This window comes from Zootoca vivipara, chromosome 12 (assembly GCF_963506605.1).
Source record: "Zootoca vivipara chromosome 12, rZooViv1.1, whole genome shotgun sequence".
NCBI classification, from domain to species: domain Eukaryota; kingdom Metazoa; phylum Chordata; class Lepidosauria; order Squamata; family Lacertidae; genus Zootoca; species Zootoca vivipara.
The window spans coordinates 8,612,006-8,639,444 of record NC_083287.1 but is presented as its reverse complement, the minus strand read 5'-3'; the positions used below and the strand labels follow the sequence as shown (position 1 = coordinate 8,639,444).

Sequence of the window (27,439 nt, the reverse complement as noted above, 5' to 3'; positions counted from 1 at the left end):
ATTTGTAAGTCGAAAAAATTTGTGAGTTGAATCCCATAGGAATGCATTGGGAGAAAAAATTCGTAAGTAGAAGCAACCCTATCTAAAAATTCGTAAGTAGAAAAAATCCTATCTAAACCGCATCCAAGATGGTGGACGGAGCTCCATTCGTAAGTAGAAACATTCGTAAGTAGAGTTATTCCTAAGTAGAGCTACCACTGTATCCTGTTCTCTTCCTGCCCAACCACATGCCCATGATGGGAAGCCTGCAAGCAGTGCCTAAGTGCAGCCGTGTTCTCCCTGCTTGTGTGTCCCAGCCACTGGTATTAAGGATGAATACAGAATTGCTTTTTTGCAATTCTGTCCTAACCTGGAATGGGGTGGGGAGTGGGGATTACTGGACGTGTGTTCTTCAGGAAATGACTGTGTCCTGTTGTGGATGGCTAGGCCTCAGGGGTGTTGAGTGAAGTTTTCAGCAGATTGGCTGGAACCACGAGGAAGGAAAGGTGGTGGCAGCAGGTGGTGGCAGGCAGTCACAGAGACACAGGAGCAGGTGCTGGTTTTGTTGGCAGCAGGGATCGGGCAGAGTCTGGGTCAAAGTGAGGTTAGGCAGATATTCTCCATTCCATTTGGTAAACCTTACACAGATCTTACAGCACACACATATTACGTGTGTGTGTGTACATGTATGTGTGTGTTTACACACACGCACACAAAACAGTTTCTATTCATTCCATTTATTCCCCCCCCCTTTTTCTGGCAATATACATATTTCAGTTGGCATTAAACTGCTCATCTCGGCCCTGTTTAAAAGAAAGAGATTTTGATTTCAGCTTACACACACAAAATCATTTTCTAAAAGTAATCTTGTGAGATTTTAAGGATGGTAAAGGACTTTTTTTAAAACACCCACCCACCCCCACCCCCAGTTAAATTGTATGTGTGCACTGTCATAAGAGCAATCTTTGCAACTTTCAGAAATGCAGCTCAGAAAGATAGCAGAGAGCACTGGTGCTGCTCTTCAACAAGTACAAAGCAAATGCCGAATGGCCACATTATGTTTGAAGTGTCTAAAGAAGGTTATTTGTTAGATTACCTAGTTACAATTTGTTTGTTTGTTTGTTAAAATCTGGATATGTCAGAACCATGGACAGCTCTAAGTCAGCAAAACAAGTTGCTCCGAGGAGCTCAGTTGATGCTGTTATATTTTGATACACACCTTGATTGTTGTTATTTACAGTCCTTTTGCGAAGGCATGGCTATTTCTTGACACGGCTGTTCATACCGTCTTGATGTACAAAAAAGTGTGAGTTTTGGGGGCAGCTGGTTTGATGGTTTCTCACAAGGCTCAGGATGCCCACTGAGATATCTGAGCTACTTGTTTTTTTAAAAAAAATATTTACCTTATTTATGTCCTGTTTTTCATCTTCACAGCAGGCCACCAAGACGGCTGACAATGAGAAAATATTAGTAAACATAACGTGATTTTTTCAAATGGCAGTGGTGACTGCTAAATGCTCTGGAGGGACAGTGGTGTCAAATGATGTCAAACTCATCCCTGGATAATTACAGGGTCTGGGTACTAATGGGGCTATCATTTTCCCTGGGGACTGTTTCCCATAAACAGATTAGGTCTTCATTGAATTTTGTGAACTTCCAGATCTAGTTGTTGCTTGGCAGGAATCAAATTAACCAAGGCTGTTCATATGAATATTGCGTATCTTGAACTACAATTGTTAACAATCCTGTGTATTTTGAAAACTGGACTGCTCTAATTTTGTATCGTACTTCTGAAGACTTGATTCCAGCTTTGCCTATGAGGTTCGGGGGGGGGGGTTCAGTTCTTATGGGGCAATCTCCTTTTTTGTGTTTTGTTGACTACGTCCTCTGGTTTGGTGGCTGTGACTGATGGCTCTACAAAGCCACTTCTAAGAATGCAGTCCTAAAACACAGTACAAGGGAGCACGCCCTGCTTTTTTCTCTAACTTTACAAAAGCTTTAGCAGTTGAGGAAGGAGAACACCAAACAAGTTAGTATTCTTAGTACAGGAACATCTAGAAAACAGAACTTTGCAGGGACCATTCTGCATGGGAAGCTGTGTGAAGAGGCTCATACATGGTTGCAGATATTTAATCATGCCGGCACAATAGACTTCTTCCAAACGGACAGGGATAATGATAAGGTTAAGTTTGCTGCAACCACTTGTGGAGGCACTCCACACTGATGGTTCTTCATACGGAACAGCACCCAGCAGAACACTACAGTTATTGCATGCAAATCATGCCATATATTAAAAAAAAAGAATAGAGGCAATCTGAGATAAAATAAGAGGCACAGAGAAGCTTTTGTGAACAAGGACATTCCAGAGGAGCTTTGCGCAAGCTTGTTAGCATTTATATAGTGCTTTTGGGTGTTTGTACATTATCTCAGTCATTGTTTCAACCGGTCTGCAATGTAGTTCTGTAGTTTTATTCTTGTGTTGCAAATGGGGAGCTGGGACAGAAGGCTTGCCTAAGGTGACTTGAGGTAGACGTCTATAGACTTCTCACCCATAGGTCAGTTTCTGAAGCCATTTCACTCCACTAACTATTACGAAAATAATACTTTTGTTGTTGTTGTTGTTTTAAGATCCAGGCCTGTCATTACTATGGACATCTCCATTTTCCTGCCAGCTTCCATTGACATCACAGCTCCTCAGTGCCACGATGACTTGCAGCCGGTGAACTGCCTAAATGTCACAGCCTGCTTTAGTTTCAGAGGCAAACACGTTCCAGGAACGATAGGTAAACTATTATCTTGGCATCCATTGCTGTTTATAATTTCTAAACTGATGTTTGTAAAATGTTATTTATGTTGTTTCTGTCCTCATAAATTCACAAACTAGACCTGTCAGTCCCATTGCAGCCCCCCCTCGATGTTTCTCCACCTTTTGGTGTTTGCTGTCCCTTCTTTCATCACCCAGCCTTCGTTATTGTAAACTTAGACATTAATTTTGCTTTCAGCAAACAAATGTACAGTATGTTGTATTTTCTTTATTGTATTTAGTGCTGTGGTGCCACAAAGCACTTGACAGACTCCACTTCAACTCATGTCAGTTCATAGACACTCTGCTTTGCCCAAAATACCTTCCAGGCTTCCTGCTTCACCCCATGATACTTCCAAATCCAATGCACAGCCCTAGCATACGCTGCAACATTTTGTTGTAGGGTCCACTTGTTACTTCACACAGCATGTTTTAAATATTTCACATATGTTATGTCAGTAATCCTTACAGCAACTTTGAGAGGACAGTATAATTACAAAACTGCAGATGCAAGTGAGACTCAATGGCTTACCTAAGGCCATGAGTTCATGGAAAAGATGAGATTGGAACTGAGGATTTCATGGTTGCCAGTTTATTCTCCAAACAAAATAAAAAAATTCCTTCCAGCAGCACCTTAGAGACCAACTAAGTTCGTCATTGGTATGAGCTTGCGTGTGCATGCACATTTCTTTAGATACAATAGCTCTGAGTTAATGCAAAGACTAAGATCAACATGGATCAAGGTTTTTGTGGGATTTTAAAGTAGCAAGCTGGGACGCGGGTGGCACTGTGGTCTAAACCACAGAGCCTAGGGCTTGCCAATCGGAAGGTCGGCAGTTCGAATCCCCACGATGGGGTGAGCTCCCGTTGTTCGGTCCCAGCTCCTGTCCACCTAGCAGTTCAAAAGCACGTCGAAGTGCAAGTAGATAAATAGGTACTGCTCCGGCGGGAAGGTAAACAGCGTTTTCGTGCACTGCTCTGGTTCACAAGAAGCGGCTTAGTCATGCTGGCCACATGACCCGGAAGCTGTCTGCAGACAAACACTGGCTCCCTCGGCCTATAGAGCAAGATGAGCACACAACCCCAGAGTCGTCCAAGACTCAACCTAATGGTCAGGGGTACCTTTACCTTTACCTTTATAGTAGCAAGAGCCTTTTCTGGTAAATTTCTGAGGAGTTACTTATGTGTGATGATTTTTAAATTATTATTGAAAACCGGAAGACCAGTAGATTTATTCCAGCTCTTCTTAAGAGACCCCATAAAACCAAAGGCATTCTTGGAACAAGCCTGGATTTATGCCTTGTGTTTTTCAACATTCCCCTGAAATCTTCCTTTAAGGTTGTGTGAAAATGGCACATCTTCCTCTTAACATGGGCGTACCCAGCACGGGGCAAGTGAGGGCAGCTGTCCTTACCTAGAAGCAGGGGCGGCGGGGTTGGTGGGCAGAGGTGGAGGCGGAGCACAGCCCGGCGGAGCGCGGGTTCGGCGTTCCCGCCCGCCGCGCTGCGCCCTCCAGCTTCCCGAGAGGTGGCCGAGCTCCGTGCTACAGCCTGCCCTCGGCCTCCCTCCACCGCATGGTTTCCCCGCGGCCGCCAGGTGCGCCACTGACGCTGCCGCGCTCCTTGGGAGCTCGGCAGGAGCTGGGAGGGAGCGTGGCTGCTTCCGCCCCGGGCTTGCTGGTGGGGCCGTCGGCGCTGCGGCGTCTCTGTGGTTGCCAGAGGCCGCGCTCCTGGGCGCCTGCCCTGGGCCTCCCTCCTCTGCATGCTTCACCTGCGGCTGCCAGGTGCGCCGCCAGTGCTCCTGCACTCCTTGGGAGCTCGGCAGGAGCTGGGAGGGAGCGCGGCTGCTTCCGCCCCGGGCTTGCTGGCGGGGCCGTCGGCGCTGCAGCGCTGTCTGTTATTGCCAGCGGCCGTGCTCCTGGGCGCCTGCCCTCCACCGCGTGGTTCACCCGCGGCTGCCAGGTGTGATGTCGCCGCGCTCGCCAGGAGTGCTGCCGCCGCCGCGATCTTTAGCGATCGCTGGCACCCACGGAAGAGGAGGCCCCAAGCCTGACGCCCTGGCGGAGGGAGAAGAGAGAGTTGCCTCAGCGCTCACTTCCAGGCCGCCTCTGTCGGCGGAGAAGGCCACCCGCCGCCCCCAGAAAGGCTTCCTTTTGAGGAGGAAGGCGCCGGGCAGGGAGGAGGAGGAGGAGGAGGCCGGGCTGGGATCTAGAAGGAGAGCCAGGCGCTGCGAGGATACGTTATTTTTATTATTTTCATTTTTATTCTTGCGTCATCATCATCACCATCATCATTCTCCATAGCCCCGCCCACGTTCCCACTTTGTGGCCCCTCCCCTCCCGTGCCTTGCCCCCCCCTAGTTTTGATCCTGGGTACGCCCCTGCCTCTTAACTGGTTAGTTTAAACATAAATCTTTCTATTTAAAAGTTGTTGTTTTTATAGTGCTGCAAGTATCTTGAATGTTTTAGTGGCTGCTTTTATCTGTTTAGTTCTGCAGCATATTTTGTGAATTACGGTACAAATTCCATGTGCTTTATGGGAACATGTTGAAGGCTAAAATCTTAGCCAGTCTATTTATAGCTGAGATGGGCGTGCGTTAGCAAGCAGTCAGGCAAACAATAGCATGTTGCTATGCAGTGTGTCCTATTGACTTCTCTTTCAGAGAGAACCAGATACAGTGACTTTCTAGCATTGCCAGCTCTATATAGCAGGTGGGCTAAAATTAGATATAGATATCAGTGAGGCTGAATGAATGTAGGCATGCTTGAGAAACTCAGTCTTCGCAGATTATGGTTTGAACTGATCTGATCTTCACCTGCCAGCTTAACGTAAAAGTTTAGTCATATTTTAAGCCAAGTTTTTCAATAAAGTCTAGGTACAGTGGTACCTCGGGTTACGTTACCTTCGGGTAATGTAATTTCGAGTTAGGAACGCGGCAAACCCAGAAGTGTATACTTCCGGGTTTTGCAGCGCGCGCATTCGCAGAAGCGCTCTGCGTGCTTCGCGCATGTACAGAAGCGGCGCCTCCAGATATGGGCTTTTCAGGGTAAGTGTGTACCCCCAGGACAAATTAAGTTCTGGAGGGTCCACTGTACTTGTTCGACATCCATTTTACCAATATGACAGGGCAGCTGAGCTTGAAGTATAGAAAAGTCATATTGCCCATGTGATTATTCATGAGGGGATGCTCCACATCACTAGCCGCTTCCCAGAGCCATACAAACAGTTTCATTTGTGTGCCACCTTTCCATAGTTCAAACCATGCTCAAGGTGGCTTTAAACATGAAAGAAATGCATTGTTAGTATCCGTCTCTCTCTCTCTCTCTCTCTCTCGAGAGACAATGGAGTGCGCTTCTGGGGGTGAAGTCAAACGGCTTTGTTAGCACCAAAGTGCTGCCCAGACAACAAGAGCCCACTTCTCAGCCTCACTGATGTGGACCAAAGGAAAGCAGAGCAATACATCTGGCACCAGCTTGGCTGCAGGAGTTACCAGAAGGAGGCGTGCAAGGTGCCACCCAACAACCTTACGGATCTCACTCCAGATTTGTGTAGGGTTCACTCCTTAGCCTGAAGATATCCTGCAAGGCAACGGAGATTTAGGATCAGAGTTTTCCTTCTCTTATATGGGCTACCTTCCCAGGTTGATGAGCCCCATCTGCCCCTCACTTCCCTCTACAGCACATGCGGAAACCACCCCCTTGATCAGTGGACCAACTATTGGTCTTGTCTGCTCAATCTGCCAGAGTTTGCCTCTGCGTGCAGGGGAATGAAAAAAGTAAGAATAAAATAAAATAGTATAATGCAGGAAGAAAAAGGGATTGGAAGGGAGGAGATGGAAACCAAGCTGATGCACTAGTTCTGCTAGCATAGTTACGTAGTTCTGCCTTCACAGATTCTGGCTGCCTTGGAGAGCAACCCCACCCTAAAAGTACTCCCCCTTCCACCAGAAATAGGAGCAGAGAATATGACATTGTCCAGTCCAGTTCAAGATGTCTTCCATCGCACAGTTCTTCCCACAGACAGCTGATATGATGGCAGTTGGAATCCTCCTGCTTATTTATGTGCTGTGAATCGAATTTGTAGATGGTCTTTCAGCCTTGACAGCTCTCATGGCTGTTTATAATGAACATGAATGAAAACAACTCACAACTAAAACAAAGTTAGTTGCAGCAGCAGTACGTGGAACTGTGTGTGTGTGTGTGTGTGTGTGTGTGTGTGTGCTGTTGCTACATCCTTCTCCCCCCCCCACCCTAAGTTTCACCTTCTGCAGCACCCCTGCACTTCAAGGCACTTTGGTTCAGTCTCTGGCTGGCCCCCATATTCCATATTAAAGTGTTGCTTGAGAAGCCAAGCAGAAAGTGGCAATTAATGATCTCAGAGCAGGTTAGACTATGAAACGCAATAAACAATGAAATGATACAGCACATTAAGCAAACATTTCAAAACTACAATGAAAACTGCACACATTTAATAGCAAAGCAGATAAACACTTGGTTAATTTGCGGTTGGCCTCAACTATATCAGCCCTCCGAGAAGGTGCCTCTTCAGTTGGTACCACAAATAAGCAGTGTTGGCACCAGCTGTACCTCAGAAGAGATGGTATTGTACAGCCAGGGTGGGGTGTCCAACACAGAAAAGGCAAGCAGTGTTATGCCTGAATTTTAGCCTCTAAACAAGAAGATCAGGTGAGCTTGCATGCGTCTGTTGCTCGCATGTTCTGCCGCTTGCATGAACAGCAATCTCTAAAAGACTGCTGCTTACAGCATTATATGAAGCGACTCTTTATGAGCTGAAACTCACTTAGACACAAGCCCCTCAGAGAGCAGCATACAAAGGGGGTGATCCGAGTCGGCTGGTAACTACCAATCTAGTGACATCTGCAAGCTGGTTCCCCCCCCCTCCAAGTTAGACTTGCTGTTTCAGTTTTCCACTTCTGACATCATTGGTTGTGTCTGCCAAAAGGCAAAGTGGAGAAAGATGTGAAATATCCTACTCGAGATTGTAAAACGTCAGCTGTTGCTGAGAGGTGGCCTGGTCACAGCTGGATGTCGATTGCTCCTGGACAGTTTTCTGTTCGTCTGAGAGTCAGTGTGCTCACTGCGACTACGATGTGCAAGGTGCTTTAAGCTGCTCCATCGGGTGGCTTGTTGCCACAACTTAGTGAGACATTTGGTGTATAGACGCTCCCCCTGCAGACTGGATGGTTTGTGTATTTGAAGCATTTTTACATCATGCCAGTTGAAAAAGGCTCTCGGTTTGCAATGATCTGTAGTCAAACAGCCCCTTCCCTAAAAGATGTCACACACAAGGGGAAGGGGATGGGGATGGAGGAGGGAAGAAGCAATTTCAGGCACTAGTTCTTCTAGCAGGGATGGGGATCATGTGACCCTTCAGATGTGCTTGAGCTCAGTTTCCATCAGCCCCTGGCAGGGATGATGGGAGCTTTAGTTCAACAACATTCAGAAGTCATCCCTGGTCAAAACAGAAGCAGCTATCAGGGGCAGTGGTGGTTACCTGGCTTCCTGGCATGGATATCCCTGCAGCTTACCGGGAGGAAGAAGAGGCAGGGTGTGGAGGTTGGTGTGGGCACCCCTTGCCAGAGCCATTCTGGCACTCTCAACCATGCATTTGCACCACAGTGACCTTTCCACCTCCTCACCCCTCTCCCTCTTTCCAGGCTTCAGTTACTTCCATGATCGGAAGGCCTTCTCTACTGGATTCTTCTAGGTCTAAAGGGTCTCAGCCGAGCTGAAGATTATTTCTGCAATTCTTGATCTTGGTCTCTTAATAGCTGCTTCAGTTTCCCTCTTGATAGAATATTTTTTTAATACTTTGCTTTGATTGGAAACAAACCAGATGTGCGGCACACATAATTCTCATGCCTCTAAATAATCTAATATGCAGCCAAAATATGTAATAAGCCATTTAAAAGGCACAGGAGTTGGTTTTTACTCTCGCATGCACAATATGCAATTTGGTTGTGTGGTTCTTAGTAATCTGCAGCATCTGTACTTTCCATTTTTACATCAACGTTCTTATCTTGATGGGATGTGCCATCAAAGTATCAGATTGTACACTGTTAAGTGCAGTTATAAATGCAGGGAATGCTGGAAGGTGTCTGGTTTGCAGCAGAGGAAGTTTCATATTGGAGTGGAGCTCATGGATGTTAATGAACACTGTGCAATAATGGTGTTAACTTTAGCTTATCCCTTGAGCAAGGCGACCTTGGCAGATGACTTACTATGCCAACCTTTGATGCCAGTCCTGATTGTAAACGTTTAGGGTACCATTTAGCAAAATTATGAGTAACTAGTGTTGAAATTCGAGGGAACCAGTTGTGTCAAAACTATACTGTTAACACACAGTAGTTTACCAAAGTTAAAAGATGCACTTCTTTCCTTCAACAGACCTTTCACTAGAGCAGGCTTGCAGAATTCGAGATCCGGCAACTTGAATGTAGCCCTCTACCAAGTATTGCAGAATGCCGAGTGCTTGACACACTTTTTTATCCTCAAGTGGGCTGCAAAATCAGGTTTATGGCACTGTTGCTTACATGGCTGGCGGGTTGCATTTAAGTCATTGGGTCACAAGTAGCATAAGCTTGCTCTCAAGCACTGTTTTCTAAACTTGAGTCTCCAGCTGTTCTTGGACTACAAATCCCACCATCCTTAGCTAGCAGCTAGCAGTGGTCAGGGATGATGGGAATTGTAGTTCAAAAACAGCTGGAAAACACTGCTCTGGAGCTTTGATATCTTTATTTGAACATGCACTTGTTAAGAATCCAGAAGAGCCTGCTGGATCAGGCCAATGGCTTATCAGCGTCCAGCATCCTCTTCTCACAGAGGCCAACCTAATGCCTCTGGAGAACCTGCAAGCAGGACTCGAGTGCAAGAGCCCTACTGTGGTTTCCAGCAAGTGCTATTCAGAAGCACTTTGACCCCGGAGACGGAGCATGGCCATCATGTCTGGTAGCATTGATAGTCTTATCCTCCATGGAATTTGTTCAATTGCCTTTAAAAGCCACCCAAAGCTGTTGCAGATAAGGACCTGTTGCTGAATGGCAGAGGTCAGTGTGGTGCAATCCTAAAGACATATACAGTGGTGCCTCGCTAGACGAATTTAATTCGTTCCACGGGTCTTTTCTTATAACGAAAAATTCGTCTAGCGAATCCCATAGGAATGCATTGAAATTTTTTTGAATTTTTTTTGCCCATAGGAACGCATTAATTGAATTTCAATGCATTCCTATGGGAAACCGCAATTCGCTAGATGAATTTTTCATAAAACGAATTCGTCTAGCGAGGCAACCTCCGCTAGAAAAAAACCTTTCGTTAAGCGGAAATTTCGTTAAGCAGGGCATTCGTTAAGCGAGGCACCATTGTACCTCTATGTAACGATTGCCCTCATGTTAATTTTTCTTTTTCTTTTTTTTAGGATTGAACTGCAACCTGACGGCAGATGTGGCAAAGAAGGAAAAGGGCCATCCCATCAGGGTTTACTTTGTTTCTTCCGGAGAAGCAGTGGGCCAGATCACAGAGCAGTTCCAGCTGTCCTATATGCAGCAGAAGTGCAAACAGTACCTAGCCTATGTGAAGGTCAGTCCATTTCCCCTATATTATTTATGAGTTGAACCTTCTTGTCTTTGCAGTTGTTGGATTCAAACTACAAGAAAGAAGATTCCACCTAAACATTAGGAAGAACTTCCTGACAGTAAGAGCTGTTCGGCAGTGGAATTTGCTACCAAGGAGTGTGGTGGAGTCTCCTTCTTTGGAGGTCTTTAAGCAGAGGCTTTGACAGGCATATGTCAAGAATGCTTTGATGGTGTTTCCTGCTCGGCAGGGGGTTGGACTGGATGGCCCATGTGGTCTCTTCCAACTCTATGATTCTATTATTCTATGGATCAAATTAGTCTGCATGTGGTAGTTCAGTTAATCAGGGCCAGCCCTACTATTGGGAGATGGCAGAAAAGCGATGGAGGACAGAATTGTTTGTGACACAAAGCCTGCCCCATCCCTCCTAAGCTAGCCTGCAGTGAAGGAAGCTGTTAATGGCGCCAGTGTTGGAAATAAGATTCAGCACTGGTAACCATGGAATATGTGAGGGGGAGAGTTAATGCAGGCAGCAAAATTTCCTAGGCCAGCCCTCATCACTAAAATGTTCCCTGTTACTAAGACTGACCTGGGTGTAAGCCCTACTAAACTTGCTGGACACACTTCCAAATAGGATGGATTGCGTTGTAATGGCAAGACTTGGGCGTTTTATATACAGTTGTTGAACGTATACAACAAATGTTGGAAAGAAAGAGTGTCTCCAGCTGATGCTCCACCCTGAGGAAAGACGTCTAGATCTCCCCTGAAAATGTAGAATTCGCAGAAGAAAAAAAGTTTGGATTTCCTGCAACAACCAAGTAACAATTGGTTCATTTCCGTATAGCAAATGCATTATCTCAAAAGACCCTGAACTCGTCCCCTTTCCCACGTCTGCAAATAGATACTTTTCTCTGCTGTGGCATTGGTTATTCTTGCTGCTTTCCTTTCTCAAGTACAGTGGTTTTAATTTGCTTAGCTTTATTTGCAATAAGACTCCAATGCACAATTGTTTGACTCCAGTAAGGAGTTGATGCAAAATGGCTAATTCTGTCAGGAAGCTGCTCTTGTCCCTAGAGGAGAATCCATCCATTCACTTATCAGCTCTCTCTCCCCCCCCCCACGATTTTGGTAGACCACCCCTGTCTGTCCTAATAAGCTTCTTTTCATGTGGAACATTACTGTTCCAGAAAACTTTAAGCAGGCATGTAAATATGCATGACTTGGTATTCCTCTTTGGTATTGTTATGAGTTTGAGGAGTGGCATTAATTAATGCCAGATCCCTCTAATCCCTGGATCCAGCAAGTGTTAAAAGCTAATCAAGCTTTATAATTCCTAGCATAGCCAAGGTAGTTTCCTGGGGGATTAAGGAGCTTGGTGGGGGGCAGCAAAGGGGTGGAGCCTCCTCCCTCAATAGACAAAGCCAGAGTTGAAGGCAGAGTTTGCAATGAGGGTGAGCTGGAGAGTCAGAGCAACTTTTGATTTCTCTTTGAATCCAAGTCTGTGGCCACGGGAGAAACAAGACCCTTTCGGGTTATTGATGCCCTCCATCGTAGGCTCAGGTTGTATATATGTGCAACTAAACTGTGCATCGCAAAGACAGCACAATCTCCACTTGCCTCGTTCCCAAAGGAAACACAAACGCTGTGTAAGCGCTTGGAACCCATGGAATCTTTCACTGCTCGGAGATCGGGGTGGTGTGTAACTGCAACAATATTGTTTTCAATATAGTTCCTTGCTCAGCTACTATGTGAATCAATGGAGTTTGCTTTGATCTAAAACATTCCTGGACTGTAGGTCAGTTCATCTAAACGTCTTAACAAAACATATTTTCTGCTTGTTCTTGTTGTAGAGGTATTTCCTTATTAGGGGAAACTCTCAAGAGCAGGCACCCCCAACCTTCGGCCCTTCAGATATTTTGGACTACAATTCCCATCATCCCTGATCACTTGTCCTGTTAGCTAGGGATCATGGGAGTTGTAGGCCAAAACATCTGGAGGGCTGCAGGTTGGGGATGCCTGCTCAAGAGGAAGAGCATGTCCCTCCAAAAACAACCCCACCTTTTTGTACCGTTACCATTTTCCCCCTAGATAATTATCTTGAGTGAGATATGCTTCAAGGAGATGAACAATTGCCTGCTGAAGTCTGTTGGGAATTGCAGCTGCTTAGATAATTGAAGGCAAAAAGGGCAACGTTCAATGTTATTTTGGAGAAGTGAGAGAGATGGGAAGCCATACAGTAGGAGTGGGGAACCTGCAGCTTTCTAGATATTGTGGGACTCCAACCCCCATCAGCCCTAGCCAGCATGGCCAATGGCCAGGAGTGATGGGAATTGTAGTCCAGGTGCATCTAACGGTCCACAGGTTCCCCACCCTGGCCATTCAGAGTGCTGATTTTATTTTCCTAGCTCTAAAAATTGCAGGAATGTTCATTTGCTTGTACAGTGAAGGATGGGAAGTGATAGGAGCGAAGGTCCTGGACAGTCTGTGCTCCAGTATTGACCGTTCAATGTTTGTCATATGGAAGAGCCTTGAAAACTGAAGAAGGCTGGGTGAAGGGGTCATGATTACTTAGGAGATATATATGGTAAAGAGGTCAGGGAGAGAAACATTGCTCAATTAACTGCCACAAACAGTTCAGTGTTCTGTAACGTGCTGTAAGAGATTGCCTTCATAATTTTACATGTGTTCCAAAACCCCATCTACTATCTTTGTTGTAACATGGTCAACATGAAACAGCCTTCTTTTAAAAATGGCTATTTATTTTCTTGCTGCTGTGACTTCTTCTAATATACGTACCTTACTTTCCCTTTCTGAAAATAGGCATTTGGACCACATACAGCCAACAGGGTAGAGCAAAATGGAAAAGGTTATGTGGATTGTGCTCTTAAAACAACAGACTGGGCCCAAAGGGCCGTAAATGAGCTTCTGGTCATTCCGCTGTGAATTTTTCAGGCCTTGACACTGCCTAGGCCACTTTACTCTTTGGGGAGATAGCTTCCTGTTTTGGTAAGACAGTTTACGCTGAGGAGAAGGGATTGAAAAGCTGGCTTGTGTGCTTTGGCTTGCATGGGAGTGAGCCAATAAGTGGAGTTAATGCTATCAGTCCCCAGTCCTGGCTTAGTGTGAAAAGGCCCCTGCCAAAATGTACTCATTTCCTTGAAGCATTTTACCCCCTCTCTTAAGAAGGAAATGCTCCTGGAGTAGGGCTTAGAAGCAACACCCTCAGGCTTAAAATCCAAGAGACATGGCACAAAAGGAAAAGGTACTGTATGGGCTGAATGAAATGAATACGTTCAGGGAGACGAGAGCTCAGTGCAGCTTATCGCTCAAGAGAGCTGATGCTTCTTTCTCTGTTCCCTGTGCCCTGATGGAATGGAAAAATTAGTTGCTGATCAGGGCAATAGGAAATCGAACTAGTAGATTTTAGGCAGTTAGAAACAATATATATATGTTGAAGCCCATCACTACCTTTCTTAAGTTAACATTTGCCACGAATGTTGTTCTGTTAGCATCTGCTGGACAGTTCCTCATGCAATTGAGTTATCAATGGGAGAGAAGTTTACCGCTAACTGTCTTAGCAAACAAACACTCCATCGAGTTTTCCCATTGATTCTCCATAGTTTCCGCAGTAAAAACTCTTGTTTTCTCAGCTTCCAGCTAAAGCCAGATGTTAGAGATGAGTGAGCAATGTTACAAATGTATTGCAGTTTCAAAATACACCATGTTTCATTTCTTAAATATACAATGTGCTAATACATTCAGATGAAACAGGATATTGTTAAATTAAATGGGCCATGTATATTTTATAATGCAAGATCCTTTAATGTCTATTGGCTTAATTCTTTTCCTAGTTAATGGGATTTTGCAATCTGCAACAGCACTCCCAAGCCACAGAGCTTTTGTAATATTTCTGCTTTAGGGTGGCTGCAGGAATTGCACTTCCAGAAAGACCCTTGATCATGAGCTTTCCATTTCCTAATGTTTTTATTATTCGGGTGTGCCACTGCTTGGTCTAGTAAAAGGGACGCACCTCTTATCTATCTATGCGTGTTTATTTTTTTTATTGGAGAATATCAAACATCAATTTCAATTTTTGGGAGGAAAACAGGGATCAGTTTTAGAAAACAGGAATTGAGTCATTTCTTTTAATATCTGATTCTGCTTTTCTTTAGTAGTAGCCCTGCCTTTGTTGATTCACTTGTTGATTACTAAAGGAAATTAGAAAAAAAATATATAGTTCTGATTCCTGTGTGCTAGGAATCTTGGCCATTCACAGAAGATCACAGGATTTCTGTTGGGATAGCTGCTGCTTGAGCAGATGTGTCTGCATGTTATAGAGGAATGGAGAACTGTGGCCATCCTGATGTTTAACTCCAGTTCCCATCAGTCCCAGCTAGCATAGCCACTTTTCAGGGATGATGGAATCTGTAGTCCAACAACACCTGAAAGGGGACACAGACTCTCAGTTCATGAGCTAGATCACATGGTGCTTTGTTGGGAAGAGGTTGCACACTGTACATCTGTGGTGCCGAAAACTTGAGCATCTCAACATGAAGGTTATAATCTGAGCCTAGAGTTTGGCTTAGTGAGCTACTATCAACAGTAGGAGCTTTGACCTCAGAACTCTCTTCAGAATTGGGGTATACAGCATCAACCCCTGGAGTTGGCAGATAATATGAAGCCTGGGGATTGGCTAGGTCTGATATAAATGCTGGGAGCTTGGCCAACAGAGTAGTACCTTCTGCATGCTGCTGTTTAGATTCCAGCGTCCTCATCACTAGCTGCTAGAATGCATGATGTCCAGGTTGAGAGTCAGGTACAGCTGCCATTCATCCTGGGCTGGTGTTGGCACAAAGCTCTGTCCAGGGCAAATAAATATGTGGCTGTCCTTTTCGAACAGTCATTCTGAGAGTACAGTTGGGCTCTTTTGGCATGATATCTGTCGCATAGTTGAACCTCCAACCATGATCCCACAAATGTTTATTGGGGCAAGCTAGTTGTACTGGTGTGCTAGGCTATTTGTGCATGTAACTAGCACCACTCCTTTGAACCTTTTTTGAATCTCTGACTCTGGCCAGCATCTGTTGATAGTTGCAGGCGAAAGACAAAGGGTTAACTGCAACACACACAGATGTAAAATAAAAAAATTCCTTCAGTAGCACCTTAAAGACCAACTAAGTTTATATTTTGGTATGAGCTTTCGTGTGCATGCACACTTCTTCAGATACACTAGAAACAGTGTTCTGAAGAAGTGTGTCTGAAGAAGTGTGCATGCACACGAAAGCTCATACCAAAATATAAACTTAGTTGGTCTTTAAGGTGCTACTGAAGGAATTTTTTTATTTTGCTTCGACTCAGACCAACACGGCTACCTACCTGTAACACACAGATGTGTTTATGCTTTTTCATGCCCAGTTGCCTTTGAGGGACACTTTGCCTTGTGCTGCTGGTCATGAAGAGAGAGAAGGAATAGATAATATTATCTCTGCACAGGGGCCATGTTGTGGCATGGTTATGTGTACATTTCACTAAAAGCAATAGAAATGGTATCTTTGGGTTTGTATCCCTGTCTTTATCTGGGCACTGTATATTTTCCAAGCACTAATGCCTTTTCATGCTGTCACAGTGGCCGGAGTGGACTACTTCAGAGTAACGACGCTACGCAGCTCTGCATTTTATTCTTTTATTGGTGCTGCGTATTTACAGTGCTCAAGTCATTGCTATTTACACGGAGCGATGTTGTCAGTCGGTTTCAGAACCTCCTAATGGCTTTTGGCGCGTCTTTCTCCAACACAAAAGCTTTGGCAGACCCATCCTCTTGCCCCTCCTCTTCCTGCGTAATTCTGGAGTTGGGGGGATGGGTCTTCCCCCCTTACTTGCCCCTTCCTGTCCCACCTGGGACCCTGGCTCCTTTACCTTGCCTGAGCCTCGGACACGACTTCCTGCTTCCCCACTGGAATCGGAGCTCTCCCTGCTTTCCCCTTTGCTCGGGGACGGGCTTGAACTCAGGAGGGGAGGGACTTCGCGATATCCCTTGTCCCTCACATCCACCCCCCTCCCAAGCTCTCCTTCACCCCTCCCCAGGCCCCCCCCATGTGTCGGTGACGACTGGAAGCCCAAAAACTCGGTGCTCTCCGAGCCCGTTGGTGTGAACACCTCCCCCCAGTCCTGCGAGCCCCCCCCTTCCGCCTGGGAGGACGGGAATCCCAAAAAGTCCGTGGCGTCTGAGCTGGTGGGGGTAAAAATGTTTTGCCAATCTGCTCCTTCCTCTGACTGGGTGGATCTTGGCGACACCCATACCTCATCCTCTGGTTCCTCAAACTCCGCTTCCCAGCGCCATGGTGAGCTGTTCTCCCGTGCCTCCTCCTCCTCCCCCTCCCTTTCCATGTGCCAGGGCTTGGGTCTGTGGGGAAAGAGGGCGTGAAATTCTTCCACCAAGAATTCCTCCTGTATCTGATTGGCGGGAACCCATTCATTCTGGGACGGTGGAGCATCCTCCCATGCCATGAGGTACTCCAGGCCCCCCACCCCCCACCTTGAATCCAGGATGGCCGTGGCCTCATTGAGTTGCTCCCTGCTTTCCCTCTCCCCCCCTCCCTCGGGGGTTTGTTCGCTGTCTCTGAGCCTGCTGCTTTCCCTGTACGGCGACAGCAGCGATCTATGAAACACTGGATGCACCCTCATGTCCTCTGGCAGTGCCAGCCTGTATGCCACCGGGTTGACCTGTTGCGTGACCGTGAAGGGGCCCAGCCATTTGGGTGCCAGCTTTTTGCACCTCCCTCTGGTGGGAAGGCCCTCCGAGGACAACCACACCTTGTCCCCCACCCTGATGACCTCCCCTTGTCGCCTGTGGCGATCTGCCCCCTTTTTGTACGCTTCCTTTGCCCTCTCCAAGTGTTCCCTGAGCTGCTGGTGCACCGTCTCCAGTTCCGCTGCCCAATCCTCAGCCTGTGGGCCCTCCTCCTCCTCCTCCTCCCTCTCCCTCTCTGGGAAAGATCTGAGGTCGCGCCCGTAATTGGCCTTAAAAGGCGACACCCCTGTGGAGACGTGCACTGCATTGTTGTAGGCAAATTCTGCTAGTGGCAAGCGATCCACCCAGTCCGTTTGCCGCTGGCTGACGTAGCATCTCAGGTACTGCTGCAGAATGGCGTTGACCCTCTCCGCTTGTCCGTTGGTCTGCGGGTGTCTAGCCGTCGACAAGCTGACCTCCACCTGCAGGAGGTTCATGAGCCGCCGCCAGAACCTGGAAACAAATTGGCGGCCACGATCCGAAATAACCCTTAAAGGTAATCCATGCAGTCTGAAAATGTGATCAACAAACAGTTTGGCTGTCTCTTCTGCCGAGACTGCCCTGGCACACGGTATAAAGTGACACATTTTGGACATGAGGTCCACCACCACCAACACTGCAGTCTTACCCCTGGACGAAGGCAGATCAGTGATGAAGTCCATGGACACCACTTCCCACGGCCTGTGTGGTGTGGCTAAGGGCTCCAGCAACCCTGGTGGCGCTGCTCTGACCACCTTCGCCCGCTGGCAGGTGGTACAGCCCCTTACATAGTCTCGAACATCTTCCCTCACCCCTGGCCACCAGAAGTGTCTCATGACTAGGTGAGTGGTCTTGTCCCTTCCAAAATGCCCCGCTGTAGGGTTGTCGTGCATCTGCTTGAGGACCGTACGTCGAAGCTGGGTGGTGGGTAGGTACAGCGCACCCTTGTAGAACAGCAGCCCTTTGCGTTCCGCAAAGTCTTTTGCCTGCTCCCTCCCCCCTCTCAGTTCTCTGAAGATGCGGTTGGCAAATTCATCCGCTGCCGTCAGTGCTGTGAGTTCTGCCTCGCTCACCACTGCTGCTCCGCAGGACCATGCCGACGGGGGGAAAATGTGCCTTGGGGCTGGTGGCGCCTCCTCCTCCATGTACTCTGGCTTGCGGGAGAGGGCATCCGCCCTGACATTCTGCTCCCCCGGGATGTAGTGGATGGAGAAGTTGAAGTTCGAGAAGAACTCTGCCCACCGTATCTGCCGCTGGTTGAGTACCCTGGCAGTTCTCCAGAACTCCAGGTTCTTGTGGTCTGTGCACACCTGGATGGGGTGCTTTGCGCCCACCAGGAAGTGTCGCCAGTGCTGGAACGCAGCGTAGATCGCGAGAAGTTCCCTATCAAACACTGTGTAGTTGCGTTCAGGCTGTGTCAGCTTCCTGGAGAAGAAGGCACAGGGTCTCCACTCCCTGTTGGCGTCCAGTTGCAACAAAATCGCGCCCACAGCTTTTTCCGAAGCATCTGTCTCAATGCGTAGGGGCGCGTCCTGCACCACATGGAACAGGTTTTGGTCTGAGGCGAACACTCTCTTGAGGCTTTCGAACGCTGCTTGCGCCTCTGGTGTCCACTTGAACTTCTGCTTGCCTCTCAGGCAGTCCGTGATGGGAGCCGTAACGCGAGAGAAGTTCTTGATGAACTTCCTGTAGAAGTTAGCGAAGCCTAGTAGGCGTTGGGCATCTTTGCGCGTCCTGGGGCTGTGCCAGTCCAGGATGGCCTGCACCTTGTCCTTGTCCATCGCCAGCCCCTTGTCTGACAGCTTGTAGCCCAGGAAGTCCACCTCTTTGGTGTGAAACTTGCACTTCTCCAGCTTCACATACAGGTGGTTCTCCTTCAGGCGTTGCAACACCTCTCTGACATCTTTCACATGCTGCACTGGGTCATTCGAGTAGATAAGGATGTCATCTAGGAAGACCAAGCATTTCCTGAAGAGGAGGGACCCCAGGACGTGGTGCATGAAGGCCTGGAAGCATGCTGAGCCCCCTTGCAAACCGAAGGGCATCACCAGATATTCAAAAGAGCCCAGAGGCGTGAACATCGTGGTTTTCCATTCATCTCCTTCCCGGATCCTGATCAAGTTGTACGCCCCCCTTAGGTCCAGCTTGGTGAAAATCTTGCCCCTGCGTGCCGCTGTCAGGAGATCATCCACTCTGGGCATGGGGAAAGCCACTGGCTCTGTCACCGAATTCAGCCGTCTAAAGTCCACCACAAGACGGCGTTGTTGCGTGTCTTTCTTGTCCACCCAGAAGACCGGGCTGCCCCCTGCTGCCTTGCTTTCTCTGATGAACCCCCGCTTGAGGTTCTTGTCGATGAAAGCGCGCAGATCCTCCAGCTCCTGGTCTGACATGGCGTACAGCTTGGCTGGGGGTATCGTCGCCCCTGGCACCAGGTTGATCTGGCAGTCAAAAGGCCTGTGCGGGGGTAGGTGGTCGGACTCAGCTTCGCTGAAGACCTCCTGCAGGTCCCAGTACTGCTTGGGTATTGCCTCACCCCCTTTGATATGCATGGTGGCCACCGTGGCTATCGGAGGCCCCTCCCCTGGTTGGTGCTGCATGCAATGTTCCAGACAAAAGTCTGACCCAAACGTGATGCACCTCTGGTGCCAACTGATGGAGGGGTCGTGGCGCGCCAGCCAGCTCATGCCCAAGACGATGGGGGGGTCTGAGATGGTGGTGACGTTGAACGCCAGTGTCTCTGAGTGCCTTCCCACCGTCATTCTCATGGGGGGGGTTTGATGTGTGATGGCCCCTCCCAGCAGCTCCCTGCCGTCAATGGTTGCCACGTGCAGAGGAAAATCCAACTGCAAAAGCTGGATTTGGTGCTCTTCTGCAAAGCTTCTCGAGAAGAAGTTGGCGGACGCCCCACTGTCAATTAAGGCGAGGACCGTCAGGGGATAGCCATTTGGGAGCGTTAGCGTCACTTCTAGAACCACTCCTGCTCTGGGAGGGGTGGGCTGGCTCTGCACCTCTCTGTGCGGGTGGGCGGGCTGGGGCTGTTGTCTGCTGACTGTGCCTGGCTGCTGCCCCTTGTCTCCTGCAGCCAGGCTTTCCCGTTTCCCTGCTGTGGTGCTGCGTCAGTGGGGGAGGGCACCACCGTTCCCGCCTTTCCTTGCCACTCCCTGCGATGTGGGCAGTCTCTGACGAGATGCTGGGGTGAGTTGCAGAGAAAGCAATTCCCGCCCCTTCCCTCCTTGCGTCTTGGCGCCGCTGGGGTTTGAAAAGCCCGCGCGCGCGCGCTATCAATCTGCATGGGCTCCTGGTCCTGGCTGGCTCCAGGCGTGGCTTGAAAGGGTTGTTGAGGGAGTGGCTTCTCCTGCGACCGTGGGAACCAAGCCCGCTTTGCGCGCGCCGCTTGCTTGTCGTTCCACCGGGATTCCTGCCTCACCCCCACCGCCAGAGCTGCTTTGCTCAGCTGATCCATAGTACTGGGCTTTGGACCTCTCGAGAGTTCATCCTTCACCTCCTCGCTCAAACCCAAGTAAAACGCAGCTTGCATGGGAGGCGAATCCAAAACCCACCCCAGTCTGTGCACCAGCATGGTGAATTTCGCCCAATATGCGCGAACTGTCATATTTCCTTGGCGTAAATTATGCAGTTCCTCCTTAGTCTGGTCCAAATGACTATCGGACGAATACATCGTCCTCAAACCTTCTAGAAATTGTTGGACATTTTTCATGCAAGGATTCTTGGTTGCGATTAATGGTCTTAGCCACTCCCTGGCTGCTCCGGTGAGATGTTCCACAATAAACGCTACTCTGTGCTCATCATCGGGGAACTCATTCTGGTGCAGCTCAAGAGCATACACGATCTCAGTCTCAAAGCCCTGAAACTCCTTCGGGTCTCCATTGAACTTGCTTACAAGGGTCCCTGCTCTCCTTCCTGGCAGCACTTGGACTTGGGGAGCCCCTCCCGCCTTGTTTTTCTCTGCATCCAGCTTGTTTTGGAGGTCTACCGCCACCGCCCTTAAATGCTGCTCTTTTTCCTGGAGCTCTCTCACCTGTTCCGCAAGTTGTAGCCGGTCGTCCTGGACCTTCTTAGTCTCCTCTTTAGCTGCCTTCAATTCTCCCTGCGCCTGCAGCGACAGCTGTTGCAGTTCTAGCTGGGCTTGCTCAGCGATCTGCCGCCACTTCTCCGCCTCGGACACGCTCATCCCGGCAACTCCAAAGTAGCCCAAAAAGGATTAGGAGGTTGCTGTCACAGTGGCCGGAGTGGACTACTTCAGAGTAACGACGCTACGCAGCTCTGCATTTTATTCTTTTATTGGTGCTGCGTATTTACAGTGCTCAAGTCATTGCTATTTACACGGAGCGATGTTGTCAGTCGGTTTCAGAACCTCCTAATGGCTTTTGGCGCGTCTTTCTCCAACACAAAAGCTTTGGCAGACCCATCCTCTTGCCCCTCCTCTTCCTGCGTAATTCTGGAGTTGGGGGGATGGGTCTTCCCCCCTTACTTGCCCCTTCCTGTCCCACCTGGGACCCTGGCTCCTTTACCTTGCCTGAGCCTCGGACACGACTTCCTGCTTCCCCACTGGAATCGGAGCTCTCCCTGCTTTCCCCTTTGCTCGGGGACGGGCTTGAACTCAGGAGGGGAGGGACTTCGCGATATCCCTTGTCCCTCACACATATATATGCAGCTAACCTTTCTCTTACCAGACTGTTGCCCTTCTGCATTCTTGTCTTCAAATGCTAGAGTCTTCTTGTTAGCCCAAAGTGTTTAAAAATCATTTCACGAAACATTTTTCTAAGTTATTGTATTATTTTAAGCTGGCACTAATACCTCTCCTCCTTCCAGCTCAGTAGCAAGATACAACAGCTGCTTCTTTCTTTCCCTTTCTTGCCCCGGAGAGTTAACTTCAGAGGGATTTGGAAATTATTTTGAAAAGCATTCGGCTTTCTTCCAACAATTGCATTGTTTCACGCACGTGCTTTTCCCCACTTCCCCATGCGGTTAGGAGCAGCAGTTACAAGGCTTGTTTTCTTAGGAGGGAAAGCACAGGAGGCTTATTGTGATATCAGCTTACTTGCAAATGTCTACGTTGAGTATGGGGGAGCAGGCAAAGACCCAGGCATGGTGAAAGTCTGGAATGCAACATCAGTTCCTCCTGCAAGGCAAACAACATTGACCTGGAGAGTGCCTGCCCCCCATTATTTCCAGCAAGCTCAGGCTTGTTTCTCCTTTTGCTAGCTACATTGCAATGGCAATGTGTTCTCCAAAGTCTTGCTCAAGGATCTAAGGCAGAGATCGGGAACTTGTGGCCCTTCAGATGATGTTGGACTACAGCTCCCACCAGCCCTGATCAGCATGGTCAGTGATCAGTGATGATGGGAGTTGTAGCCTAGCAACAGCTGGAGGACTAGCAAGTTCTCCATCCCTGATCTGTCTTCATTAATATCTGTATCTGAAGAAGTGTGCATGCACACGAAAGCTCATACCAAAATAAAAACTTAGTTGGTCTTTAAGGTGCTACTGAAGGAATTTTTTATTTTACTTCGATCCAGACCAACACGGCTACCTACCTGTCTTCATTAATATTCACCTAGCCTTCTCATGCTCCTGGGAGGAGCCACCATATTCTGGCTTTTCAAAGCCTTCTTCTGTGAGCTCTGGAATTGTCAACTGACCATTAGCAGTCTATTAGAAACAAATCACGTTAAGCAAAAGATGGATATATGTTGCTGCTAAACTCAACCCAAACATGGTCCTAAATATCGGCACCATATGACAGGCATCTAGAATGGCTTGATCATCTGTGGCCGCCTCCTAACATTGCCTAGGTGGATCTGCAGCAGCATAGCGCTCTTGCCTTTTCTTAGCTCTGCTTCTGATGGTGCAAATAGCCATAAGTGGTCTGAAGTGGCAGACAAGTACTCTTGGAATGGAAACAAGCTGACCATGTTCTTGTGGCATTCACAAAGCAAAACAGTTCATAAGTACGGGTGCATCCTCTTTGAAGAGGGTATACCCGCTTCTTCCTCACACCAATTCTTCTTTTGGTCTTAGTAACGCAGAAGAGCAGAAGCGGATGTGTCTTGCTTGGGGTTTGTTAAACTCGTCCTCCTCCTCCCCCCACAAATCTGCCCAGAACTGGAAATGTGCAGGTGGCTGACAACCTTAGGAGGCAACCTGAACATACTGTTGCACCCCAGTACTAATGAACACAAAGTCTAAATCTCATCACCCAAAACCACCTGGTGAAATGCACTTTAGAACAACGCAGCTAATTAACTTGCTGAGGCACCTGGCGGTGACTGCTGTGGGTGAAGTTGTTAGGAAGGATTTGTTTCTAAGTGCAGGGTGGCAAACTGACCAGGAAAAATCAAAACTTTTGTTTTTTATTGCCAGCTTGATCTGCTGAAATGGGCAAGAGTGTAAAAATAAGCCTTAGCATATGCAGACTGATGCTTGCATATTAAAGACGGAGCTACAGAGATCATGTTTTCTTCTAGTGGTTTGGTTCATCTAGGTCAGGGTGGTCCAACACATGGCCTGAGGGCCGCATGTGGCCTTTGAAGCCCCTTTGGGGAGGCCCTCGGCAACATTTGATGCTCCCCTGCAGCCCTTGTGCTGCTTTCACAACATCGGGTAAGTGAGACATTGGACTTTGGGAAGGAGCCATGAGAACTCTGACAGGGTCCTAGAATCCTCCTTCCTCTTTCCCAGAACCTAGTTAGTGCTTCTCCAGCTTTGGGAAGGAGGTGGGAGGGCTCCAGGACCGTGCCAGAGCCTTGCACCTCCTTCCCAAAGCCCAGCACCTCACTTAGCCAGCTTTGGGAAGCCAGTTCCAGGGCTGGGGGGGGGAGGGGGCATCACATTTTGGCCTTGTTCTCCCCCATCTACATGAAAAGGCAGTGTGCAGACTGTGGGTTCCGTGTTAAAGTACTATTGCATCCCACTTGCTATGAAAAGTTGGACCACCGTGATCTAGTTTATTCCTGAGCATAGCCGTCTCATTGTAAGCTGACCCTGTTAAATGGGCACGTATTTGGTCCTAGAAATAATATTTTGCCTTTACCCCCTTCTGCCACTAGTCTTCGCGAATAGCTTGGACTTAAAAGGCAATTATTTTGTTAGGCAATTAGTCTTATCTCCAAGGAATACAAATGTAAGGAGCTTTGCATGCTGTCTGCCAGGCTTGGTTATGCTGGAATTGGGATGCAGGCTACATGCCCGGTAAAGGGCAAGGTCCATTTGGCTGGCATTGCACATTTGGAAACTATGTGTGTGCATGCGTGAGGGAGAGAGGGGAAAGTATTTAGTGGCAGTGACAGATCTACAATTTAATGAGCATCTGTTCTTCTGACCCAGTTGGCTTGTGATGTCCTTATCAGTTTCCTCAAGGTAAAGAATGCATTGAGGCTGGGATTCAAATTGTCACTGAAACTGAAAATGGTCTGCAAAATGATGCGTGGCAGCGTTTTTCAATTTTCTGACTTAGCTAGAATAACTTCCTAGAAGAACTCTGAGTAAAAGACACCCATTTCCATTTTACTTTGGGAATTTATATATTTATTTACATTTAAAACATTTCTTATCCATGCTTCATTGCAAATGCAATTCCAGGATGGGTTACAGATCTGTATACTCAACACAATCATTTAAAAAACCAGGCAGATAAATGACAACCAGGCAATGATATAATCAGTGCTTTTTCCCTTTAAAAAATGTTTAGGGGTACTCTCATTTTCCTACTCATATTGAAATATTGCCCCTCAATGAGGCCAAACTTAGATTCACAAAAAGTGGCACTAAATAAAGGACACTTTCCATGGATATGTGCTTCTCTTAGAATTGCACTTCTGCATTTAGACATTCAGCATTGACAGAGCTGAGCTGATGATATTGTGATTTTGGTGAGCAGCTCTTTTGGCAAACGATTCTTGGAAGATTTGCATAAAGGGAGGCAGGGAGGGTTTAAAATTACCAGAGTTTTGTATCCATTTGTGCATTCATGCACAGTCACCAATACCAAGACTATTGCAGTGTTTCAGATCATGGAGATCCCAGAGGCAAGTGGGGGGAGGTGATCTATTGCATTCTTCCCCTGGAATCTTATAAATGCAGTACGTAAGACCAAAGACCCAGAGCTGCTTTGCCAAAAATGACGACTGTAGCAAGGATCAGCCCAGTGATTTGGGGCCAAGGCTTATATTCTTTGAATTTGTTTATTTTGTTCTCCCAGAAATACATCATGTTTTTGCTCTGCTCCAAAAATGGATAGGGGTGATCTTCCTTTCTTCTTCTTTTTTGAGATTTATTTAGACAAATGTGCTATTTTGGTGAATCGTGTGCGTCTTTGCTATCCGGATCCATGTGAAGAACGTGCTGCAAGTCCATTGTACCGAATGTCCCTCCTAGATGAGGCTGAGTGGCTGTAAAACTGTTAACTAAACAAACACAACATTTTCCATCTCCTCACTCGGGTGTGAAGAGTTCATCTCTCCCCCTGGATGCCTGCTAGCCAAGAATGACTGTGCAGACAGTGAGTGTAAAGCTGGAATCCTTCCCTCCACCAGTGTTTCAGAACAGAGGGGGGGGGGAAGAGAAGCTGTTTTTCTGTGTTAGAATATTTTAATTTGTGCAAATCGCATAAACGTGAGAACCTTGGAATTTACACAAATGGAGAATGACACCTTAACTACATAGGTTTTGGGCTGCTTAAGTTAGGCATTTCTTCAGTCTCTTTAGCTTGTCTTCACTGTAAATATTATCCCATTTTACTCTGAGTAAAACTTCATTGAATACCACCCATATGGTGGCAGAACACCTTGATTTTTGAACAGGACATGTGAGGGAACAATATTGGCTTCCCCATGTGCCAAACTTGTCTTGGCTCCATTTTTTAAAATGTGCCATTTTGTTTTTGTGAATTGGCTCACAAATTACTAGATAGAACACTTTTTATGTTATATAATATGAATGTTTCTCAGATAACTTGCCCCGTTCTCTCAGCCAGCCAAACTACTCCTTTAGAGCTCACTGAATTTGGGCTGGCTGGGCCAAATTATAAGGTTTTTCTCCCTCCCTCCCTTATACATCTATAGACTATGCAGGGGGAAGCAAGCATGTTGCCTTGCAGGTGTTCTTGGACTAAAATTTCCATTAGCCCCAGCCAGTATTGCCAGTGATCAGGGATAATGGCAGCTGCAGTCTAGCAGCACCTGAAGGGTACTAAATTGGTTATTCTTAGACTAAACAGTCTTATATAACCTCTGAGCATCCATGAGAGAGCTTGGATGGCCATCTGCCATGGATGCTTTAGTTGAGATTCCTGCACTTCCAGCTCTACATTTCTATGATTCCATGTTACTGTGACTTTCAGTGTTCCTTAAGAGAACCAATGACATTCCCGTCTTTCTGAAATCTTTGTAAAATACCAAAAGGCAGAAATCAGAGTGTCATTGGATCGGGGGCGGAGTCAGCACTCCTGTCAGTCTTTCTAGCTTTTGGAGGAGATTCTAAGTTCTTTCCTTGCAAATTTATGACTTGGCTCGAGACGTTTAGAACTTGTAACTCTGGTGGAGATTTCATGGTGATTGCCTCATAGCGCATAACAGTGTAGTAAAGTTATTTTTATGAATAGTGGGAGGTTTAGGGTTGGGCTTTACAACGTTAATATGGTACCTTTGAGTGTGCATTTTTATTTCCTGGCCTTGATATTTCATAAGTGGCTCAACATTCAAGCATGGTCCGTATATAGAGTGGGATTTATCAAGTTCATTCTGCAGCATGTGTGCCTTTTTTCAACGTCTTTAATAAAGTTGATGTGTTGAATGCTAAATACTCCAAAGACCGACCCTCCACATTTATATTTAAAAGTTTTACAAAGAAAACTATGAGCGAAGAAGAATAAGAATAAAATTGCATACAGGTCTAAAACACTAGAACACACTGTTTTCTTCCAAAACAAGGCAATATTGATTTAGGAGAAACAAAATAAAAAAAAATCCTTCCAGTAGCACCTTAGAGACCAACTAAGTTTGTCATTGATATGAGCTTTCGTGTACATACACACTTCTTCAGATGATTTAGGAATTCACCTTGCTGGAAGTGTACCCATTGGTCCTGTGGTTGCTTCCATAATAGTACCTTACCTACTATGTTTGAAAAGAAACCTTTCCCTTTCTTTAGGCCATTCATAGCATATCATGTAAATTACAGGTTTGAGAACAATCTTCGTATGTGGTTCTCCTCATTGTGGGCAGTAGTTTCCGCCTATATCTTGTAATGCTTGTGGGATTGAAGCTTTGCCAAAAACAAT

The 27,439-nt window shown here is 47.1% G+C and overlaps 1 protein-coding gene across 1 annotated transcript in view; it reads left to right on the top strand.

Annotated features, from left to right (window-relative positions):
• ITGA9 (integrin subunit alpha 9) overlaps positions 1 to 27,439 on the top strand; it is a 211,824-nt gene that overhangs the window by 61,516 nt on the left and 122,869 nt on the right. The window contains 2 exon segments of the mRNA XM_060280592.1: positions 2,608 to 2,762; positions 10,216 to 10,376. Coding sequence (XP_060136575.1) covers positions 2,608 to 2,762; positions 10,216 to 10,376 — 316 coding nt within the window.